General features: G+C 38.9%; 1 protein-coding gene across 1 annotated transcript in view; it reads right to left on the reverse strand.

Annotated features, from left to right (window-relative positions):
* LRBA (LPS responsive beige-like anchor protein) overlaps positions 1-16,620 on the reverse strand; it is a 558,416-nt gene that overhangs the window by 156,004 nt on the left and 385,792 nt on the right. Inside the window, exons 45-46 of the mRNA XM_074950978.1 lie at positions 2,885-3,025; positions 1,523-1,642 (exon numbers count right to left, since the gene is read on the reverse strand). Of these exons, the coding sequence (XP_074807079.1) occupies positions 1,523-1,642; positions 2,885-3,025 (261 nt within the window). The remainder of the gene's footprint in view (positions 1-1,522; positions 1,643-2,884; positions 3,026-16,620) is intronic.

A 16,620-nucleotide genomic window follows, 5' to 3' on the forward strand; every position in this document is an offset into this window, starting at 1 on the left:
TATGCCCTTTGAACTTTCTGTGTAGTTTTTGTTTGCTTTCTCTTCATACATTTTTAATAGGAAGTCTTTGAATTTGGAATCTGGCTGAAATATTTCCATGTCGGTCCTACTTTTCAATGCTGAAAGATTTATTTTAAAAATATTATCTACACAAAAATTAGTAGAGGTGTGAATCAGGAGTAGTACTGGTGTAGCGGGTAGTTTAAAAAATTGGATGTGGGATCAGTTCTAACTGTTATTCATATTATTATTGAAAACATATGGATTGTGCACCTAAACCTGAATGACTGGGCAAAAAAACTTTTCCACAACACGAAGTGTCAGGAGCTACACTTTTATGACAGATTGTATCTTACAATGGCAACGGATTCATACACAGCAGCTCACACAAAATCTCCAACTGGTTGCATTTCTAATCCCACACAGATCCACGATCAGTCACCCTGCCCCATCTCCACTTAACCATTTAGTAAAACAAACCAAGAAATTAATACATAAAAAGAGTTTCACCGTGAATCAGTTAGGTTTGTTACATATATAAACATATCTCGCACAAAGTTACCAATGCAAGAAAGTGAACAGTGAAACCACCTAACAGTACACTCTACTCCTCCACCCAGAAAGTAGAGACCTTCACTATTACTACAACTAATACCACCAGGCACCTTGTCCCAATCTGTGCCCCTACCCCACCTCACCCCTGCCCTTCCCCTCCCCTCCCCAGGTCCAGATCTTGTATCCTCTGCATTTGAATCAGGCAGCACTCTCCTCCATGTTGTCCGGTCCGAGGGAGGGTGGAAAGTGTGTCACTGACCGCAAAAGGGAGAGTCATTCCACTCTCCGTTCAGACATCCGGACCTAGCTGAGCCCACAGAAGCCCAGAGCTGCAGTTACAGGGAATGTGGTTCTGAGCCCCAGGCTGGAGCATGCTCAGTGCAGACACAATCTTTGGGGAATTTAAATGATAAAATCTAAGATGTGAAAGGTGATTTTTCAGAGGCTTATAATTAGGCCAAATTTGGTGGATTTTCCTGGGGATGGCAAAAGGTCCCTGACACAAAGTCCCTGTTCCAAAGGAAAGGGGCATTAAAACATTTCAAAGAAAAGGTCACCAACTTTTTTTTAATATGGGCAAAACAACATTTTTTTCCTTGCCCTGTTCTTTGAAATGGCTCAATTATTTTGACCGCAATTTTTCAAAAAAATTCAACCAGAGAGACACACCCAGCATGGAAAATTTCAGCCCAAAGGATTAAAGTTTGGCAAAGTTATAAGGAACAGAAAACAAAGACTAATAATGGGAAGCGTCAGGCAACTTTAGTAAGCGGTACTACCAGCCTTGCCTACAAAAAAAAAAAAAGTTTGCAGTGTTGTAGCTGTGGTGGTCCCAGGAGATCAGAAAGACAAGGTGGGTGAGGTAATTTAGGCTAAACAGAGCTCTTCATCAAGTCAGCACTTATAATATATAATACAGTGCAATATGTGTTAACAGCTTTCACAAAAGCCAAAAACAGTATTTTACCTTGATATCAGAAGTGTCACGCTGGCTGTTGCGCCATGCTCTTGAAATTGATGAAAAAGTTCTATCTGCATGGTCAAACTTCCCGCCTTGTACATGTAGGAAAAATGTCGTAAAGGGCTCCTATGAAAGAAAAAAAAATGAAGTGATACTTTTTGAAAGAAATGTGATAAAAATGGCAATTGCAATGTCTGAAGTTTACGGTTACTCTTACTTCATTTCCTGGTGCATAAGTGGTTAATTGGGACAGGTTATTTCTGCTACCCACCTGATGAATAATTCAGACATGGCTGTTTTTCTGTGTGAGTAACCCTTATTTCTACTCTGCTGTGCTCAATGTAAATTAAGACAAATAAAAGCTTGTAAAAAATGGAAGGGAAATATTTATAGATCAGTCGTGACATGAATTGCTTTTAAACACATTAAGAAGAAAAAGCTGAATATTTTTATTATCCAAGGGTTTGTGTGGGTTTGTTTGTTTATTTTTAAATAAAGTGTTTCCAAAAATAATTGCATGGCTTAATCAGCTAAGATTTTTTTCTTTTGTTCAAGTTTATCTATTAATGCAAACAAATATTTAATACTTAACGTAACTTTACCATTGTTATGGCTAAATCTGTAATTTATGATTTAGCAAAGAAAAATGTTTGAAAGATTTAAAAGCCTCCTCTTAGTTAAAGAACACTTAAGCACATATTAGTGGGTAATTGCTTGAAATTAGCTAAGCACTATAAATTACTTCAAGGATTTATGTATGCTTGTACCATTCTAACAAGCTTTAATTAATGATGTGCTGCTAATGCTTTCCCAAAGAAATTACTTTCTAGAAGATAAATCACCTTTCAATTTTACAGAAACATGCACTGTTTAACCAATATATTGTCAATACGTTGCATCCACAATGTTACCTGCACATATACTGCAGCATCATTTAAAACAAATATGACAATGTGAAATCTTATGAGCATCTTAAGATATCTGATTTTAACTTTTAGGGATGAAAATTAAATACGTTCGTAAGAATTTTAAATTTTTCAGAGTACGCCCCAATGAAAAAAATCATGTGAGGAAGAGAAGTTCACCCTATTTAATGTAATACAATGAGGTCTACTTGAAAAGCATATTTTAAAGGAAAAAGAGCTTTTATACTGGTTTGAGAAGGCTACCCCATAAAAATTAAAACATGATGTTCAGAGTTTGCAACAGATTTTATCCTTGGAAATTGAAACAAGTTGCTGACAATCAATTACTTCAAAATCTCAATTGCCTTATATTCTGTTGGGTTTTAATTTACTCATGGTTTCTGATTATTTGTTGCTTTCATTATTATTTAAAAGAAAATATATTTTTAAGGACTGTACTTACAATTCTCAACAACCAAGTGAGCGCAAAACTTGCAGTTGAGTAATGAGTGCCATAGTGAAACTTTGGAACCTGATCATCTTCCCATGATTCATATCGCTCTGCGAAGAATGCTGCTCTCTTTGGGTTTAGAGCACCAATTGGCTAAAACAAAGGAGACAATCACCACATTATAATCATAACCAGTTTTCAGTGTCTTTCCAAACAGAATTATTAGCATGCATGCAAATATGTTGTCTAGGATTTTTTTTTCTTGTTTGTTTTTTGCAAAAGCAGACAGAGTTGGTATGTGAATGAAGAGAAATGTGGATCTCAAACTTGGATAACATACACACAGGTGATGGAAGAAGCTGTTACGTTCCATCAGTATAGTCTAATTTCGGTTGAACACTGATCATCACTAACAAGCATTTCACAGCAGACAGTATTACACAAAGTGGATCCTAGGTGTGTGATGTTTTGTAGACTATTGAATGAGTTGTGAGCAACAGTTAGAAACATGGCTTTGGACCTTGATGTTTTAGGAAAGGTGTCAGGCTGACCAAGAGTGAGAGGGAATGTCAAGTGTAGCTGGAATGTTGATATTAGAACTAGTGTTTGATTTTTTGTTTGGTTTCTTGTTGTTGGTCCTGTTTGTTTTGTTTTTTTAAATGGTAACTCATCCCACGAGAAATTATACCTAAAGAATAAGATTTGTCTGCACATAATGCAGGAAAATGAGAAAGACAAATTATATCAGAAAGTATTGATATCAAAAATCAAACTAAGTTAATTAAATATGCAAAATTACCAAAAAGACTTACCACATTTTTATAAACATTGCTAAAATGGGATTTAATGAATGCAAAATACAAAGTTTTGGTATACATGCCATGTGTTTCTTCAATGGGATTATTCCTATATCAGGATTCGGTGGTCTTTTAATTGTTTCATATGTATAATACTTTAAGAGATCTGAAATATTTTGGTACATATGGGCAATATTTGATACATTTCTACTATATGTACAGAGATTGATATAGAATAGTGTTTTCTTATACCATTAAATTAAATGATGCACATGTAAACAGATTATGGAGGTGCCTGGTTATAACTGAAGAATACCCTTGCAGAAAAGATATTTTCACATTTATCATCTTACTAAAATAAAATTAACAGATATACTTAACAATACATACAAGATGAGACAAACATTCAAGGTAAAGCTTCTAAGCAAAAGTAACAATCAATAATACAGCTCTGAGTCAGTGAAAACAGAGGTTTCCTTTGGTTAGATGTAAAAAATAATTTAGAATCTAAGTAAAAAAATAATCTCCATTGCCGTATTTATAATTTTGGAACTATTTGGATTATCTGATTACTACTATAAAAGTATATGTTTACTTGCAGATGGCATCTGATGTACTATATGAACTGCAAGTAGTTTTTCTTCTAGATAACAGATCAAACAAGGATGTAAGATCTAATCTTACTTAAAGCAGTTTTCACTTTGCAATTGAATAAAGAAAAATCTTAGGTTGATTACTATTTTTGCAGTTCACTAATTTGAAATGTAACCCTTTTAAAGGAGTGATTGCTTGTAGAAAAGGATGTTATCTGATTTAGTATTCCAGGGAAGAATGCAACTGACTCCAAGAACTATCTTTTTTGTTACAGAACCATTTTGGAATCTCCATCTGCACAGATTTTCCCTAAAGACTCAGCTATGCTGGAGGGGAAAAAAGGAGAAATAAGATCATTCGTAAAAAAACTGTATGAATGAAAAATAGAATCAGTGCTGTATCTATATAGTACTGTAGCATTTTAAGTATTCACTTAATTTGCTCCTATTTTTATTACCCTGCAAATGAGTATACCCCAAATCAATAGTTATAGAATTACATTCCTTGAATATAAAGCTAAAACCAATTAGGATTGATTTCATTCTCTTTTGAAAAACTGGTATCATGCAGAGATCCATACAGCTAAAATCCACGGTATTGATTCTCACTATTATTGTTACAGTTGGTTTCTTAAGCCTGCAACAGGACAACCATCAAGACGTGCCACATTTATTTTCAAGCAAATAAAAAAAAAAAGTCCCCAAATGACAGAAAGCTTAGGGAGGGGAAAAAAAAACAAAAACAAAAACAACGAACCACAGAGCTGTGCACTGACAATGATACACTATCAGCTTATTCAGAGAAGTTACAGTGGGAATACACACATTGAATTATACATTACACGAATGCACTGATTTATTGTGGTAATAACATCCACCTCATTAAAAGATTCTGCTTTGCTGCAGTCGGAGAGCTACATATTGTTTACTGCTATAAATTAATGGCAGTGCACAAAACACTGTGGAACCCCTCTAACAATAGATCTGTAATGACAGTGCTGTATATCACAGCTTCCTCAGCAGCTTCATAATAAAATGGAGACAATGTATTGGTCTAATACATTCTACCATGCTGGCCCATATTTTTCTGACAACTGCTTTAGCAGACAAGGTGATTCAACAATGCTATAAAGTGCTGTAAACCGTTAACTAAGCTTGAGCCATAGAGGAAATCATTGTATAGTGGCTATTCAAAAATCCTCCCAAGGCTGAACTTAATTAAAAATGTTAATCCAAATTTCTCAGTAACGCATATATTTGGAAACAAATAGGTAACCGTTGTTAACTACTGAGGTTGGGGATGATGGCTGATTCTTCTTCCTATGGCAAAAAGAGGAAATTCACACGAAGCTATGTAAATGTACTTATAGAAATGATGGGAGCAGATTTGCTCACTAGCCAACATGGTTTCCCTCCAGCTACAAATCAGAGAAAAATGACAAACTGAAAGCTATAGCCTTCATCCTCAGTAATTCCATTCTTTGTTGCTGCAATGGATGGAATGGAAGAAGTAGATCTTAGTCTGTAGATTAAATGATCAGATACTCCTAGTAGTGTATGAGGAGAAGCAAAAATATGGTAAGTAAGTTTTTGTTTTGCTTATTTTAAAAGAGTTAATGATCTTGTGCTCAACCAGAGGTACATACAAAAGCTACATATGATGGGAACATGGAGACTCCAATCTTCCCAGGAATATTAAACTTTTAAAGTGTTCTTGGTGTAGCAGTATTTTTTAAACATAATTTTTGGTCTAGAATTGAATATAGCAAATCCCAGTCTTTGGATCACTTTAAATTTCCTTCCTTCAAAATAGACTAAAGCAGATTTGGACTGTTGAAAAACAATCAATTACAATGTGCTGATATTTGGTGGTTTTGCTAATTTAAAATATGCCTTGGCACTATGGTGTGTTGCTGTATTCATTAGTTATGAATCTTCTGTTGATTTTACTGCTTTACATGCTGTACTTATTAGAGCAGTTGCACATCTTGCCTGCATTTTCAGGTACAGAAGCCTTGTCTCAGAGTCAAAGACCATTATCAGAATGCTATTTGTACACTTCTCTCATCTAGACAAATATAAGAATTTTCACGGTGTCTATCACATAAGCACACATTCTAGAGTATAACAAAGAAAAATAATGGAAGACATTCACTTTGGAGAATGAACCGTTGAAGTCCTATTTAAACAGATTTAAGGTTTACAAGGTAGTATGCCTAGTTAAGGTATGTAGTGGCTTTCTTCCCTATATACTTTGTTTTGATTTTTAGCTAGCCTTATTTTAAGGATGTCATCTTTTGATGTCATCTGTGTCATCTTTACATTACTTTTATAACTGGATTCCTTTTCATACTGAAATGTAAGGTTTTTCCTTATTAAAGAAATTACACACTTTGTGTTTCACTGACTGTACACTTTTTACAGAGGCAAAATTTGGAGGATTTGTGATCATGAAATCTGGTCATTTGTCTTGGTTACTTAAAATCCACAAAGGATTTGAAAGGACAATGAGATGACATTTAGAGGCCAGAGTATTAATTGTTGTAGACAATAGGTGATTATAGTGTTTTAACAGTCTCTTCGCCTCTCTGGTTCTTGGAGAAATATTCCCAGAAACTGATTTTTGGAAACCAATGGGGTCCATGAATTCCCAGGAAGAGGAGGGGGACAACAGTAATTAGCTAAATGAAGATTTTTGACCAGCAATAACACTAATTGAAGATTTTTGGCCAGCAATTCAATGGTCCGTAATGTAGTACAGGATTTTTAGACCAGTGAAAACGTGTTCTTATTCATAGGACTAAATATTTCTGCTTTCCTTCATCATGAACAAGAATCATATTAGGTGATATCATCATTAATCATATTAGGACCCCCCCTACGGGCCATCTGAACTGGAGCTTTTTTCTGATCTATTCCATTAATAGTTTCTCTAGTTCTTCTTTCAGAACAGTAGCCGTGTTAGTCTGTATTAGAAAAAAAAAAAAAAAAGAGGAGTACTTGTGGCACCTTAGAGACTAACAAATTTATCTGTAGTGTTAATCAGGATGGCCCATTTCAAGCAGTTGACAAGAAGGTGTGAATAACAGTAGGGGAAAAATTTGCATGGGGAAATAGTTTTTACTTTGTGTAATGACCCATCCACTCCAGGTCTTTATTCAAGCCTAATTTAATGGTGTCCAGTTTGCAACTGTTGCAAATGGTGTCAACTGTTTGAAATGGGCCATCCTGATTATCACTACAAAAGTTTTTTTTCCTCCTGCTAATAGCCCACCTTAATTGATTAGTCTTGTTACAGTTGGTATGGCAACACCCATTTTTTCATGTTTTCCTTGTATGTGTGTGTGTGTGTATATATATATATATATATATATATATATATATCTTCCTACTGTATTTTCCACTGCATGTATCCGATGAAGTGGGTTTTAGCCCACTTTAAGTTTTTGCCCAAATAAAATTTGTTAGTCTCTAAGGTGCCAAAAGTACTCCTCGGGTTTTTTTTTTTTTTCTAGTTCTTCTGTTATTTGGTTGACTACCTGTTATTCATGTTGAAACTATCTTTTTCACTTATTTCTACTCTTGATGACTCCATCTGTTATGTCAGAATCCTCTAACAAGAACTGTCTCCCTCATTTTATATATTTTGGATGGTTGTGAAGATTTTATTTCTTGTAATATATTTCTGTAGTACCAGATGGAAAACTCTTTGGTCTCCTCATAATGCTTTCTCTGTTTGTAAGTACTATCACTGTCCTTGAAGCAAAACATTTGTCACCCGATTATAACTGTGTCCTCTGAGTCTTGGAACTCCTGTTTTCCTTAAGAGTATTCTGAAGTATGCAGACATTATCTGATTTCTTCCAGGTGTTTTTTCCAAGGTCTTTTATTGTATTCACAACATTTTCTTGTCTTCCTGTTTTTCTTAATCTCAGTTTCTGATTTTCATTAATAATTTTCAGTCACTGCTTACTTATTTGTTACTTCCTACATTGGTTCCATGGGCGTACTCGATGTCACAACCTATTAAGTTTTCGTTTTCTTTATTGAAGATTTTAGAATCACTCCTACAGATTAGACAACTTCTAATCAATAGGCTTTTTCTAAGAATATTTGGGCTATATTCTTACTGGTTAGTTTGAGTCTCTCCCATTTCACACTTATTCTGAGTTTGCAAAATGGCATGAGACATCATGAATGGCAGGGGGGCAAGGACAACGGAGACAGAAAGGGCCAGAACTTTATCAACATACTCAAAAATGTAACTGAAAGGATAACTCTTGAAAGGAAAAGATTCATTTCTGCTTTGCAGACCTCTTTGGCTGCAGGGAGACCCGCCACAGAACCTGTCATAGGTGATGGGCATTAAATAATGATGGTCCTCCCTTATGGGGGCATCACATGCTACTAAAGGATCATTGTCTCCACCCATTCAAACCCTTGACCCACAATGTGCTCCAGCTATAATGGCTAGGATGTTTTAGTCTCTAAGTGTAGTGATTCTCAGGATATAAGCTGCCAAAGTTGCATCTGAATTAAAATGGCAGGAAAAAATATATGAAGACAGTAAGCACAACAACATACAATTCTTTTCAAGCTCTGATATCTTATTACGTACTTAGGCTAGAAATTCTTTGGCAGACCAGAAAGCCACTAAGCACTGGTCCAAGGACCAGTGATCATAAATTTAAAAAAATAAAATCTGATCCTGAACTTGCTTCTCCTCTTGATTTTTTCATCTATTTCTGCCTGATCTTACCCACTATCTGAAGTTTTGTAAATCTACTTCTTTGCACTGTTGAGTTATGCTTCTCAGCATATTTGCCAAGTATGATCTTTGTTCTTCCTAGGATTTATTTTCAAGACCACTTATCTGGTTTTCATTATTGAGATTTTTCAATAACTTGTGTTTGGTCAAACACATCTTCAGAAAAAGTATACAGTCTTGATTTGAAGACAACATAGAATCATAGAAGATTAGGGTTGGAAGAGACCTCAGGAGGTCATCTAGTCCAATCCCCTGCTCAAAGCAGGACCAATCCTCAACTAAATAATCCCTGCCAGGGCTTTGCCAAGCCGGGCCTCAAAAACCTCTAAGGATGGAGATTCCACCACCTCCCTAGGTAACCTATTCCAGTGCTTTACCACCCTCCTAGTAAAATATTGTTTCCTAATATCCAACCTAGACCTCCCCCACTGTAACTTGAGACCATTGCTCCTGGTTCTGTCATCTGCCACTGCTGAGAACAGCCGAGCTCCATCCTCTTTGGAACCCCCCTTCAAGTAGTTGAAGGCTGCTATCAAATCCCCCCTCGCTCTTCTCTTCTGCAGACTAAACAAGCCCAGTTCCCTCAGCCTCTCCTCATAAGTCATGTGCCCCAGCACCCTGATCATTTTCGTTGCCCTCCGCTGGACCCTCTCGACAATTTGTCCACATCCTTTCTGTAGTGGGGGGGCCCAAAACTGGACGCAATATTGCAGATGTGGCCTCACCAGTGCCAAATAGAGGAGAACAATCACTTCCCTTGATCTGCATCAAGAGATGGAGAATTCACACTTCCCTTGGTAGTTTGTTCTGGTGGTTAATCATTCTCCCTGTTAAAAACGTGTGCCTCATTTCCCATTTGAACTTGAGAGGCTTCAGCTTCCAGCCATTGGTTCTTGTTATGCCTTTCTCTGTTAAATTAAAGAGCCCTTTAGTACCCAGTATTTTCTCCAACTACAGTATTTATTCACTGTGATCAAGTCACCTCTCAATCTTCTTTTTCATAAACTAAACAGATTGAGATCTCCAAGTCTCTCACTGTAAGGCACGTTCTCTAGCCCTTGAGTCACTTTTGTGGCTCTTTTCTGCAACCATCCTAATTTTTCAACACCTTTTTTAAAATGTAGATGCCAGCACTGTGCACAGTATTCTAGTATCTGCCTCACCAATGTGGTATACACCTCTATTCCTATTCACTACTCCCCTATTTACACACTGAAGCATTGCATTAGACTTTTTGTCACAGCATCACACTGGAAGCTCATCTTGAGATGCTTATACCCTATAACTCCTAAATCCTTTTCAGAGTCACTGCATTCCAAGACACAGTCCCCCCCATTCTGTAGGATGGCCTACATTCCTTACCCCTCCTTGTAAAAATCTGTGTTTTAATACAGCCAAATGCATTTTGCTTTAATGGGCCCAGCTTACCAATCATACCAGACTACTCTCTGACTGCCTTGTTTTCATCCCTATTTACCATTCTGCCAATCTTTGTCATCCACAAATTTTATCAGCAGTGATTTCATATTTAGTTCTTGTCGTTATTCTATACTGTCTGATTCACAGTGGCTGTGAATACTCCTAATTTATATTAAGCTCTGGAGCAGGCTGGAAGTGCTTAATCGCAGTGTCTTCTAATGCACTGACTTTATTTTGGGTGCATTGAAATGTCCGGTATAAGTACAGAGCAAATCCTTAAAGTATAATAACTCCGCAGTTAAAACACAGTCTATACTAAGATCCTGTATAGACATTCAGGGTTTTATTTGTTAAGTCACCTTTGGATCAGGTGCAAAAACCTAACATTTAGTTCCCAGATATTAAGTGTTGAAGTCATGCTGATAAGGCAAACAGAAAGGGAACATTTCTTGGGATCGAAGGAAATTAGGGAGCTATTACACAGGAGTTCATACCTTTGGAACATTCAAGCTCAGGCGAAGCTTTGGCTGAGGTTTATGTTGCAGTATCGGAGGACATTTTGGTTTTTTTTCCTGTTACTAATATAAGTTAAGGACCAAAAAAGGGTTTGGACATTTAAAATGTTGTCAATAGGACTATAATTGGAATGAAAAACTCATTGTCCTGGACCTGCAGGAAGAAAGACAAGATGGGTGTGGTTTCATTAGGCCACAACATTATGAATGTCCAATTCCTGTTTGCCAGGGAACTGCCCTCCCCCTCCCCTCCCCTCCCAGTACCTGCCCTGGACATCAGCAACTTACTATATTGTGACAACTTGAAACTTACCTGATGACCTACCCCACTGGGTAGGTCAAAAACTAATCAAAAACTTGATTAGCACAATGCCCACAGCAAAATAAAAAAACCCAGTCCAATGTAATCCTAGGGATGGCAGCTGCTAATCCAGGCATGAGAGCGGGTTCAGGCCAGAGGGATATAGTATATACACCTTCCCTAGAATGTTCAGAAGCCAATGGCACACCTGAGTCTCACCAGCTCGCCCATCAGTTCAGGTAATGTTTCTCCCTTCCCTGACCACTTCTTCCCCCAAACCCAAGGGTGGAGGGACCCTTAAAGGAGCCATAACCCTTTTTCCTGTCAGGCCAGACAAAGACCCCATGTCCTGAGGCAGCGGGAGGTGGGTGGGACAATTTGCATTTCAAAATAACAGCAAGTTTGCTATAGACAACTGCACGTGGTTGGCTTTTGTGTCTGGGTGTACCCACATTTGCTTACACAGAAAGAAGACAGGTTATTTCAGTGACCATGTATGTGACATAGTACCTTTTCTTCCCCTCACCTCTTTACCTGAATAGCATTATTATGGTGTGTTTTGTTAAAGGTCATACTCAGATAATAATTTAGTTACATAGTACTACTGTCAGTTTAGAGGACTCCAATCTTAGGACATTAGTTCCACCATCTGTTAGAGAGCTAGTAGGGTTGTTGGGTTTGAATAACTCTAGGATTCTCTTTTGGAATTGTCCCATGATTAGCATAACAAGTGAGTGTACTCAAATTATTTTACCTCAGAGTATGGCTCTTTTGCAATTGTGCTGCCTCCTTTGCCAATCACTGGAGATATGTACCTTTAACATCTGACACCAATCAAGTGAGTATCCATTTGTTCACATTCCACCTACTTAAACTTCTTCCCTTAAGACACAGGCATATCATTATGCACATGATTACAGGTATAACATATGGTTTTGAATAAAGGTATCTCAAAGAATTATTTGGTATCTAGCATTGCAGTCCAACAAACAGGGTGTGAGAGTGTGTGTGTGTGACATAAACAGACAATAGTGAAAGTAATTCTTGAAGGGAACAGTTAAACATTAAGTACAGCTGATATTACAATCATTTCCAAAATATAAACAGGTTTCACATGCAAGTGAGAATAATTAAGTATCATCTACAAAATATATATACCAAAGCTCACCACACTAAAACAATTCACAAAGAGAATGGAGAAAAAAATACCATATTACATAAATGGTCACTGAAACCACACAGGATCTTCCTGTGTATGCAAGTATGTGTGTATGCCCAGACATAAAAGCCAGTCAAGGGTATTCCTCTACATCAAACTTGCTGTTACTTTGAGATGCAAATGAATTTTTCACTCAGACATTTATTTTATTTTATCCTGGTAAAGAGAGACACAGATAAATGGCCTCCAGTGGGCTCATTTAAGACTCGTATGCACTGTTTAGGGTGCAGACAACTATTTCTCATCAGCTCCTTTATCTAACTGACAAGAATAACCAACAGACCGTGATCAGCATTTTTATCAAATCCAGGCTCTTTGGATATTTTTTCATGTACTGCATATGGATAAAATGGCATAGCACTATCTCAACGTACTCTAAAATTAAATGTAATATAATCTAAACAGTACCAAAGCCACTGAGTTTTAGATCTATCAATATGATTTTTTCAGTGAGCTTTGTATCTCTCACAGATACATGTTTGAAGTGACACTAAATCAGGAGTGGGCAAACTTTGTGGCCCTAGGGCCACATCGGGTACAGAAATTGTATGGAGGACCGGGTAGGGAAGGCTGGGCGAGGCTATGCCTGGCCCCCGCCCCCATTCCAGCCCCCTGGAACTCCCACCCCCATCCAACACCCCTACTCCCCACCCCAGACTGCCCCCTAGGACTCCTGCATCCTATCCAAAACACCCCTGGCTCTCTGCCCCCGACCATCCCCCCGGGATGCCCATCCCCTATCCAATCCCCCCTGCTCCCCACCCCCTGACTGCCCCCCTGGAGCCCTCCCGCCCCCTATCCAACCCTCCCTGCTCTCCCTGCCCCACATTACCTGTGGGATGGGGGAAAGGGGAGCTCAGTCCTTTCCCTGTGCGTTTCCCCTGCTCATTTGGCTGCTCTCCCTGACAGTCGGGCAGGGCTCACTCCTTGTCTGGGCTTGGCTGCTGGGGACAGGGGCCAAGCATGCTGGAGGTGGAGGGGGGCCCTGGGTTGCTCTGCCCCTGTCCCCGGCAGCAGGGCCCAGGCCCCTTGACCACCCCCCTGCATCCCCCTCCGGAACTTCCCCAGACTGCGCCGCCCTGGAGCACCAGGTCTGGCCGTGCTATAGCCGTGCCGCCCAGCTGAAGCTGCAGCCACACTGTCCAGGTGCTGGGGGAACTGTGACTACGAGGGAGGCAGGGAGGGGAGCAGAAGAGGGGGGGCCAGGGGCTAGTCTCCGCCCTGCTCACCACGCTGCGGGGGAGTTGGGCTGGCTCCTCTGCAAGCCTGTCCGGACCCTGCTCCCTGGCAGGAGCTCGGGGGCCAGAGGGAAAGGTCCTGCGAAGGAGATGTGGCCCACAGGCCGTAGTTTGCCCCCCTCTGCACTAGATAGTCCTGAAAATGCGTTGGACCATATTATGCCATCAATATTTAAGCAAAACTTGCTTTTCAAATCAATGGGAAATTTTGTTTCACCTATTATGGCACAATGTGGCCCACTGACAGGGTGACCAAATGTCCCAATTTTATAGAGACAGTCCCAATTTTTGGGTCTTTTTCTTATGTAGGCTCCCTTGCTAGCTGCAACTAGAATCCCTTGCTAGCTGCAACTCCAATTGTGCTTTGGCCTTCCTGATTACACCCCTGCATGCTCTAGCAATATCTTTATACTCCTCCCTAGTCATCTGTCATTACCCCCCACCCCGTCCTTATTTTTCACATTTGCTCTCTGGTCACCCTACCCACTGAGAACATAAAAAGCAACTCAAATGGCAAAGGCAAAATAAGTAAATTATCTTGGAACTAACTGAATAAAAAGGTAACTATAACTGTTTACATATCAGTGATGTTACTATCATTCACCCACATTGTGTATGTAAACTAATATTAATTGAGATTTTTACTTAAAAGCTAACATATGTTGTTTAGCCATGTAAAACTATCCACTAATAAAAATGCTCTAAGGGTTGTCCCAAGGTTAAAAAGCTTGAATGTGTCCAAATAAAAAAGTGTTTTTAATTATGCAAAAAATACAGAAGCTTACTAAGTCTGAAGCTGATAACTGATCAATAACCTTGAGCTCAAAACAGCAAGATAACCTTACATTTAGTGATAGCTAAATTTGCAGTGGGACATCCCTCATCAACCCAGAATATTAAAAGAATGGAAAGAAGAAATCAAGGGGAAAGACTTGTGCATTTCTTTCCCCTTTCATATTGCCTACAACACTATCGATAATGCACTCCAACATTCTTTAAGGCTTTCATTTCCATCTCCAACAGATACCCAAACGTAATGCATAACCCAGCTTCAAACTTAGACTTTAAATAAAACGTTAGCAGTGATCTTGTATGCTTTTATGTAACTTATATCAACCAATCAGCATGACTGACTATCACATATGGCATGCATTTGGGAAGTCACTCAGTCTTAATACTGCTGAAGTCACTGCTAAGGTTTGGTTTACCTCAGTGGATCTCTCTCAGAGTAAAGGGAGCTGCATGTGCCTGGGAATCAGAGGGAGAAATGGTGCTGTTGAAGCCGATCCTGCCTATGTCAAGTGCTGGAAGAGTGTGTAGAGGCTGTGCTGTCCCTCAATAAATTATATGATTACATTTTTTCCCTATTTAAAAGTTACTGAAAGTAAATACACCAAGAGTAATCCTCCATGATTAGCAATGACAACATAACCTGACAGCCGCAAGGAACCTCCCTGAAGCAACCTTTGTTACCATTCACCTTCCAAAACAGTCCATAGGCCCTCATGGCCTTCCAGAAATTGGATAAAGCCAGGAGCAGTGGCAGGGAATGTGTACCTTCATTATACCAGCAGATCTGCTTATTGCTCTCCCCCTTTCTTGCCAGGATGAAGCCTTCAAACATGTCAAGGCCATAAAAATGTGATGGCCACCATCTTGGCCCACTCAAGGAATTGAACCAATGACCTCCAGAGCTCCAAGCATGAGTTTTTACAGCTTGTGCTAAAAAAGCCCATTTTCTCAAGCTGAGAGCTGTAACAGACTTACATCTTCTATGCATGATTAGGCATAGAGTGGGGCACAAAGCACACACTGACCAGCGGGTTACACAAGCAAATTGTGTGACAATTGACTGAAATGTGAAACATGTATTTTGATTATTCATACCATAATTTAGATCATCACAGCTTTTCAGTACAAAACCTATTTTAAAGTGATGTTCTCACTGTGCAAATCATATCCAAAGCTACCATCTCTTCACATTGTTCAGCAGCAGCGTTTGAACCCCTTAAACTTCACATCCCTAGCTTAAACAATTACTACTTGAGCTACAAGAGTAATTGGTAGTAACTGACTAGCTAGGATGACTTGATACACACTTTCTCAGAGCATTACACAACTATTTACTCACTAGTCAGCAGTAAAATATTGTCAGCCAAGAATCCTGGATTCTATCCCTAGCTCTGGGAGAGGAGTGTGGTTTAGAGTGGTTAGAGATTGGATTATCCTAACTGGTTTAGTCATTCCAAAAGACAGTGTGGTGCACTGGCTAAGAATGGCATCTATTCTATTAGAGACCTGGATTCTGTACCTACAGAGCGTGCAATGAGCACTCTCCATTATTTTTTCTTAGTGGGATGGGGAGTGTTCAGCAGGTCTGTTCTTAACTATTTTCTAAGTTGGTGTTCCTGGCCACAGTTAAAAATAAATATAGTGAATTGCATGGGAATTTAAACAGCACTTTGAAGATATGAGATTTGAAACCCTGATTCACTATTCTCCATTATGGCTAAAAAGCTATAAAATATTCCATAGACAAACACTACCAATGTATAATTGATATTCTAGCCATCAGCACGAGGAGCAACAGTGTGACCAGAGCACAGGTGTTTTAGATTTAATAGAATATCAGGGTTGGAAGAGACCTCAGGAGATCATCTAGTCCAACCCCCTGCTCAAAGCAGGACCAATCCCCAACTAAATCATCCCAGCCAGGGCTTTGTCAAGCCAGGCCTTAAAAACCTCTATGGATGGAGATTCCACCACCTCACTAGGTAACCTATTCCAGTGCTTCACCACCCTCCTAGTGAAATAGTGTTTCCTAATATCCAACCTAGACCTCCCCCACTGCAACTTGAGACAATTGCTTCTTGTTCAGTCATTTGCCACCACTGAGAA

The sequence above is a fragment of the Natator depressus genome, chromosome 4 (genome assembly GCF_965152275.1).
Source record: "Natator depressus isolate rNatDep1 chromosome 4, rNatDep2.hap1, whole genome shotgun sequence".
NCBI classification, from domain to species: Eukaryota; Metazoa; Chordata; order Testudines; family Cheloniidae; genus Natator; species Natator depressus.